Genomic DNA, 8,372 nt, shown 5'->3' on the forward strand with positions numbered 1-8,372 from the left:
GCGGAGGATTGCTACGAGATGATGACCCTGCAACGCACCAGAAACTGTGTCAAGGTAACGCTTGTTTGAATTCTCTTAAAGGTTTTTACAAAGTCTTTGTTTGCTGCTTGAGACGAAGCAGAAGCTGAGAACATTGAGAGATCTGAGGTCGGGAGAGTTTCTGCTTCAGCGGAACGACGGCCATTCATGAAATCATTGATCCTGATGCACTGCAAAAACTCTAAATCTTACCAGGAATATTTGTCTTATTTCTAGTTACAATTTCTCATTTTTAGTCAAAAAATCTCATTACACTTAAAACAAGAGTCATTATCAGAAAAATAACTTGTTATTTGAAAATTTTCACCTGTTTCAAGTAAATTTTCACTTGAAATAAGTAGAAAAATCTGCCAGTGGAAAAAATCTTGTTCCACTGTCAGATTTTTCTACTTATTTTAAGTGAAAATCTACTTGAAACAGGTGAAAATTGTTGTTTTTTTCCAGTGATGAGTCTTGTTTTAAGTGTAATGAAAATTTTTTTTTTTACTATAATTGAGACATTTTAACTAGAAATAAGACAAATATTCTTGTTAAGATTTTGAGTTTTTGCAGTGTAAATACTAGTTTGCTCACGTCCAAGCGAGAAAATATATTAAGGTGCATTTCAAGGTAAAATACAAAATACCGTCCTGTGAGTTCATTAAAATAAACTACAAAATGCACCAGTTTCTACATACTTTATATCAAAATAAAATACTCAGAATTGATGAAAGGCAGAAGCTCGAGCTGCCAGTCGCTTCACAGTTACAAAGTGGGTGAAATTGATTTTGTCGCTGACGCTCGCTAGCATCGTATGCAGTTATTAGGACACGGTGTTAGCAGTAGTAGTAGTAGTAGTAGTAGATAAGATTATCCTTTATTTCTCCCTCAATGGAGAAATACACTAGTAGTAGTAGTAGTAGTAGTAGTAGTAGTAGTATGATTATGAAGTATGATATGATGAAATACAATTTAAAAAATAAAGTCAAAATTTCGTGAATAAAGTTGAAATGTTGAGAAAAAAGGCAAAATTTCGACTTTATTTTTGAAATTATATTTCAACATTAATCTCGACATTTCAACTTTTTTCTCAACATTTTGACTTTTTTCTCGAAGTGCACAAATAAAAAAAAAGATCTTCCCCTCTCTATTTGTTCTCCTGCCTGGCCCTGATTCTCTTCCGTAGGAATCAGACGACCGGTGCGCTTCTGTTCCAAAGTTCAAAGCCCGGTTTAACATTTGTCAGCAAGTCTGCACACTGACACCGTTAATGCTCCTATTGATTTAAAAAAACATGCTGAATTGTTTTAGTCCATCTTTTCTTTGATGCACGTCCGTTACGAGCTGCTTGAATGTTCAATACCTGCAGGTACTCGAGAGTATCGGAGTATACACTAAAAAAGAGCTCGGGGTTATAAATACAGTCTGAAAAAGGAACATGCCGACCCTCGGCGTTGATCTCAGAACGGAAAGTATCTGACTTCTGTCTCAACGTTGTGGGAAGTGAGATGCAAACCAAAGACCTGAATGAAGTGTAAATGTTCTAAAAATAAACCAGACCAACGCGATATTTGCAGCAGACCAGAAACGGCTGCAGACGGTTGCAGCGAGCTCGCTTGCAAAGATGAAAAGTACTGAGCCACTTTGTTTCTCTTGCCTGAATTTGTAGGTTTTGACCGTCATAGAAACGTCATTCTCGTCAGTTGTGTGAAATAAAGACCTGGAAACAGGCATTGTGGAGTAGAATTGTCAAATTGGTTTAATTCACCGTACGAATTGTTATAGATTACTTTTGTATTACTGTATTTGACCAAGTCTTTGTAAGTTTTGACCGTATACACTGCAAAAACTCAAAATCTTACCAGGAATATTTGTCTCATTTCTAGTTAAAATGTCTCATTTTTAGTCAAAAAATCTCATTACACTTAAAACAAGAGTCATCACTGGAAAAAACAACAATTTTCACCTGTTTCAAGTAGATTTTCACTTAAAATAAGTAGAAAAATCTGCCAGTGAAACAGGATTTTTTTGCTCGTAATGAGAAGATAAATCAAATAACAAGTAATTTTTCTGGTAATGATTCTTGTTTTAAGTGCAATGAGATTTTTTTTGACTAAAAATGAGACATTTTAACTAGAAATAAGACAAATATTCCTGGTAAGATTTTGAATTTTTGCAGTGTATGTACTGTAAGATAAATCTTGTTCCACTGGCAGATTTTTCTACTTATTTTAAGTGAAAATCTACTTGAAACAGGTGAAAATTGTTGTTTTTTCCAGTGATGAGTCTCTTTTTTAAGTGTAATGAGATTTTTTTTTACTAAAAATGAGAAATTTTAACTAGAAATAAGACAAATATCCTTGTTAAGATTTTGAGTTTTTGCACTGAGGTTATGGGAAGCCAGTGTAGGTTCTGGTCGTATTTGCAAGTTTTCATCAGAGTTCGGGCAGCACAGTTCTGAATGAATTGAAGTTTCCGGAGGTGTTTGTTGGAGATACTGATGAGCAGGCTGTTACAGTAGTCGAGCCTGGAGGAGATTAGGGCGTGGACGAGTTTTTCTGCATCGGAGAAAGTGAGGAAGGGGCGGAGTTTAGATATGTTCTTTATGTGAAGAAGCAGGTTTTGTACAGATGTTTGATGTGGTTTACAAAGGTAAGTTGTGGGTCCAGCTTCACACCGAGGTTGGTAACAGAGGTTGAGAGGGGGATGTCTGGACCGGAGAAGGAGATGGTGGTTATGGGTGATGACTGGACCTGGTGAGGGGGGCAGATTTGTTCAGTTGAAGGAAGTTGTGACTCATCCACGCCCTAATCTCCTCCAGGCAGTTGGAAAGGGCTTGAGTGGGTGATGATGAGAGGACTGGGGTGGAACGTTGGTTGGGACTGGGGTGGAACGTAGGTTGGGACTGGGGTGGAACGTAGGTTGGGACTGGGGTGGAACGTAGGTTGGGACTGGGGTGGAACGTAGGTTGAGGACTGGGGTGGAACGTAGGTTGAGGACTGGGGTGGAACGTTGGTTGGGACTGGGGTGGAACGTAGGTTGGGACTGGGGTGGAACGTAGGTTGGGACTGGGGTGGAACGTAGGTTGAGACTGGGGTGGAACGTAGGTTGAGACTGGGGTGGAACGTGGGTTGGGACTGGGGTGGAACGTAGGTTGGGACTGGGGTGGAACGTAGGTTGGGACTGGGGTGGAACGTAGGTTGAGGACTGGGGTGGAACGTAGGTTGGGACTGGGGTGGAACGTAGGTTGGGACTGGGGTGGAACGTAGGTTGAGGACTGGGGTGGAACGTAGGTTGGGACTGGGGTGGAACGTAGGTTGAGGACTGGGGTGGAACGTAGGTTGGGACTGGGGTGGAACGTAGGTTGGGACTGGGGTGGAACGTAGGTTGGGACTGGGGTGGAACGTAGGTTGGGGACTGGGGTGGAACGTAGGTTGAGGACTGGGGTGGAACGTAGGTTGGGACTGGGGTGGAACGTAGGTTGGGACTGGGGTGGAACGTAGGTTGGGACTGGGGTGGAACGTAGGTTGGGACTGGGGTGGAACGTAGGTTGGGACTGGGGTGGAACGTAGGTTGGGACTGGGGTGGAACGTAGGTTGAGGACTTGGGTGGAACGTAGGTTGGGACTGGGGTGGAACGTAGGTCGGGACTGGGGTGGAACGTAGGTTAGGACTGGGGTGGAACGTAGGTTGGGACTGGGGTGGAACGTAGGTCGGGACTGGGGTGGAACGTAGGTTAGGACTGGGGTGGAACGTAAGTTGGGACTGGGGTGGAACGTAGGTTGGGACTGGGATGGAACGTAGGTTGGGACTGGGGTGGAACGTAGGTTGGGGACTGGGGTGGAACGTAGGTTGGGACTGGGGTGGAACGTAGGTTGGGACTGGGGTGGAACGTAGGATGGGACTGGGGTGGAACGTAGGTTGGGACTGGGGTGGAACGTAGATTGGGACTGGGGTGGAACGTAGGTTGAGGACTGGGGTGGAACGTAGGTTGGGACTGGGGTGGAACGTAGGTTGGGACTGGGGTGGAACGTAGGTTGAGGACTGGGGTGGAACGTAGGTTGGGACTGGGGTGGAACGTAGGTTGGGACTGGGGTGGAACGTAGGTTGGGACTGGGGTGGAACGTAGGTTGAGGACTGGGGTGGAACGTAGGTTGGGACTGGGGTGGAACGTAGGTTGGGACTGGGGTGGAACGTAGGTCGGGACTGGGGTGGAACGTAGGTCGGGACTGGGGTGGAACGTAGATTGGGACTGGGGTGGAACGTAGGTTGGGACTTGGGTGGAACGTAGGTTGGGAGTGGGGTGGAACGTAGGTTGGGACTGGGGTGGAACGTGGGTTGGGACTGGGGTGGAACGTAGGTTGGGACTGGGGTGGAACGTAGGTTGAGGACTGGGGTGGAACGTAGGTTGGGACTGGGGTGGAACGTAGGTTGAGGACTGGGGTGGAACGTAGGTTGAGGACTGGGGTGGAACGTAGGTTGGGACTGGGGTGGAACGTAGGTTGAGGACTGGGGTGGAACGTAGGTTGGGACTGGGGTGGAACGTAGGTTGAGGACTGGGGTGGAACGTAGGTTGGGACTGGGGTGGAACGTAGGTTGGGACTGGGGTGGAACGTAGGTCGGGGTCAGTTCGGAGATACATCTGACTGTCATCGGCATAGCAGTGAAAAGAGATGCCGTGTCGGCTGATGACACGACCCAGGGGCAGCTCATTGTAAGAATGAGATGTACCTGCTGTACTCTACTACCCTTACTTTTTAACAACTTGTGTTTTTTTATTATTTTACCTATTTTCTCATCATTTTATTTCATTAGGGCCTGAGAACTTACAGTGCGAAGGCCCTATTGTATCTGTAGGAATTTATTTTTTTTCCGACGAAATGAGAGCCTTTTTTTCCCCCTAAACGTGCCCCAAAAGTCACCAAATTTTGCATGCAAGCCAGGCCTGATGAGAAATGTGATATTTAATGGTTTGTATTAATGGGCGTGGCCTAATGGCTCAACAGCGCCCCCTAAAAAACTTTGTGCCTCAAGCCCCACGATACGGTTTGACATACATGCATGAAAATCGGTACAAAATCGGTAAAATCGGCCTTGTAATTGTTGTTTTTGTTGTGTGACTTGTGTCTGCAATTGTAATTTCTTTTATGCTGCTGTCTTGGCCAGGCTTCCCTTGAAAAAGAGGTAATTGTGTCTCAACGGGACCGACCTGGTTAAATAAAGGCAAAATTAAAAAAAAATAAATACACACCTGTATCATGTCGCAACTTAAAGAAAAGTCTCTTGGCGCCATGGCCCGAACTGAACAGGAAGTCGGCCATTTTTAATTAATCGTGTAATTTTGGCGCAATTTATGCCCTTTCTTCGGCCGCTTCTTCGCCCGAACCGTAACGTGCACCCAGGTGTGTTATACATCAAAATGTGCGTCTCCATCCTGTGACAATTGGCATTACTTTTCTCAGTCAAAAGCGTTACCGTGGCGACGATAGATGCCAAAAAGCGCCCCCCCCCCTTCATCTGATTGGTCCATATTTGATAGTTCCTACTTTCTGCCATAACTTTTGAATGGTTTGACATAAAGACTCGTGGGTGGTGTCACCGGACTCGGTTTTGAGTCATTGACCATAATTGGTGCAAATTAGACACGCCCCTTTTTCTGATTGGTCGATATTTGACAGTTCCTATTTTCTGCCATAACTTTTGAATGGTTTCACATAAAGAGTCATGGGTGGTGTCATCGGACTTAGTTTTGATCCTTTTGATCCTACTTTTATTGGTGTAAATTGCACGCGCGAGGGCCCGTTCATCACTGCTTGCAGCTTTAATTGTATTTGTTATTTACTATTTAATTGTGTCTTGCCGCTTTTAATGTTGATGTAAAGCACTCTGAATGACCTTGTGTTGAATTGTGCTATACAAATAAACTTGCCTTGCCTTGAATCCAGACTTCCGAGCCGGACCTGAATTACGCCTCGCTGGACCTGAAGAAGGCAAAGAAACGCAAGAAGAAGCACGGCAACGTGCAAGAGCAGCTGCAGAGCCGGCACCAGCCCCAGGACCGCGGCGCGCCGCCCGCTAACGTGTTCCTGGAGGTGGACGCCGACGTGGAACCCCACCTCCCCGACCGGGACGCCAGCACCATGGTGTCGCACAGCAGCATCTACCTGAACAGCCAGCAGATCGCCATGGAGACGGAGGAGATGCAGCGGGAGCAGCAGGACCCGGGCTGGGAGGAGGAGCCGGGGCGTGGAGGATGTGGAGGGCGTGGAGGATGGGAAGGTCAGGAGACGGAGGAACGGACGGTTGACCCCTACGGTGGCAGCGAGGACACATGTGCTCCACTCTCGGAGGCAGAAACTATAGACCTGCAGACCGAGTCCTTCAACGACGATAATAACTAACACGGGCAAGCAGAAGCGAACTAAGCGGCTGCTTAGGGCCCCATGAACACTAGGGGGCCCCCAAGAGTAAAAAAAATAAAAATTTAATGTGTGAGTGATGATTCATTACAATGGAGTATTAGGGCCAAACTAAGACAAAAGAAATATGGGAAATTACCAGAACAAAGTCATAATGTTGTGAAAATAAAGTCGTAATATTACGAGAATAAAGTCGTAGGCTAATTTTACGAGAATAAAGTCGTAGGCTAATATTACGAGAATAAAGTCATAGAATAACGAGAATAAACAGTGGTTCCATCTGCTGCCATTCAAAGAGGTTTTGTTGTTTCTCAGGAAACAATGAGGATGATCAGAAAGATTTTTCTCTTCCACAAAAGACGCAATTTCCTCCAAGTTTGTGGTTCCTTCGTCGAAATAGACGCAGTAGTTTGCACAATCGTTTTAAAGTCCTTATACTGATAATAATTCCATGCTGATGTGCCAAAAGATTAATTATTTCCTTGTTTGGGAAACTGATACCAAAATATAACTTCACAAGATGCTCAATATTCCTCATTTTAACACAGAGAGAAGAAGCTCTTCCTGTTAGAGTTCTCATAAATTACCACTTTATTCTCATAATATTATGACTTTATTCTCGTAATATTATGACTTTATTCTCGTAATATTACGACTTTATTCTCATAATATTACGACTTTATTCTCGCAACATTATGACTTTATTCTCGTAAATTCCAATTTTTTTTTTGTCTTAGTTTGGCCCTAATACTCCGTCGTAATTATCAAAGGTATGTTATTGTATGTTATTGTACAAAAACACAATCATTAATATTATTACATAAACAATATTATGTTAACAGACTAGAGTAGACTTCAAATTGTTGTTGCACATTTCTGTTGCAGTTTATTTAAAACCCAAAATAAAGTATCTATAACGTGTTTTTACAGTAAATGGTTTATAAATGATCTATTTGATTATTTTGTTTCTTTTAGTCGGCCTACACTGTAGATGACACTCAGCATCACACTTAGTACTATATCACTTTAAATATTAAGTGTAAATCAACCCAATAGATGGTAAAAACCTGCCAGGCTGACGATAGGATGATGGAAACAACACTGCTGCAACTGTGACCTTTGACCTTTGATCTGTTGCTTCTCTGTGTGGCCAGTAGGGGCAGTGGTGACTCTGATCAATATTCATTGAAAGCTTTTTCTGCAAGTTTGTTAATCTGTTGTCTGCTTCCATATGGAAGAGTATCAGGGCCAGGCAGGAGAAAAAATATATGAGAGGTGAAGATTCTTTTTTATTGAAGTGCACTTCAACGAAAAAGTCTAAATGTCGAGAAAAAAGTCGAAATGTTCGAGATTAATCTTCAAGTACAATTTATGAATAAAGTCGAAATTTCTTGAATAAAGTCGAAATTTAGCCTTTTTTCTCAACATTTCAACTTTATTCAAAAATTTTTGACGTTTTTCTCAACATTTCAACTTTATTCACGAAATTTTGACGTTTTTCTCGACATTTCGACTTTTTTCTCGACATTTCGACTTTTTTCCCTCAGTGCATAATGAAAAAAAATAAATCTTCCTCCACTAAAATACCATTTTTATTTTTCTCCTGCCTGGCCCTAATACTCTTAACGGTCTTAATCCCTGTGGATTACAATCTAACTACAAAAAAAAAGTTCTTACATCTAGTTTTACAAGTGTGTTTGTAATGACAGGGAAAAACATGAAATAAGTTTATAGTGGGTGTGTGAATGATCAATAATCGGTATTGATGGCAGTAATGGAGGCTTGGGTCGGCCCTGCGGCAAGTATATTATTAAGATTGAAAGTTTCCAACTTTCCTGTCTCGTCTCGTCTCGAAAGAAATATCAAACTATCTTCTGTTTCTGTCTGCAAGTAGTGAAAGATGGAAACCTTCACTGAGCTGCGTGAAGTTGAGCAA

At 43.2% G+C, this 8,372-nt stretch overlaps 1 protein-coding gene across 1 annotated transcript; it reads left to right on the forward strand.

The window, feature by feature from the left end:
- LOC133460114 (uncharacterized) lies at positions 1-6,626 on the forward strand. Its single transcript, XM_061740644.1, has 2 exons — positions 1-54; positions 5,963-6,626. The coding sequence occupies exons 1-2, from the start codon at positions 19-21 to the stop codon at positions 6,416-6,418; spliced, it is 492 nt and encodes a 163-aa protein (XP_061596628.1). The 5' UTR covers positions 1-18; the 3' UTR covers positions 6,419-6,626.
- The last annotated feature ends 1,746 nt before the right edge of the window (positions 6,627-8,372 follow it).

Source organism: Cololabis saira, chromosome 14 (assembly GCF_033807715.1).
Source record: "Cololabis saira isolate AMF1-May2022 chromosome 14, fColSai1.1, whole genome shotgun sequence".
NCBI classification, from domain to species: domain Eukaryota; kingdom Metazoa; phylum Chordata; class Actinopteri; order Beloniformes; family Belonidae; genus Cololabis; species Cololabis saira.

Excerpts from the sequence above, each read along its gene's own strand:
- LOC133460114 (XM_061740644.1), top strand. The coding sequence starts at position 19 with ATGATGACCCTGCAACGCACCAGAAACTGTGTCAAG. Across the intron at positions 55-5,962 it reads GCACCAGAAACTGTGTCAAG|ACTTCCGAGCCGGACCTGAA; the intron begins GTAACGCTTGTT and ends CCTTGAATCCAG.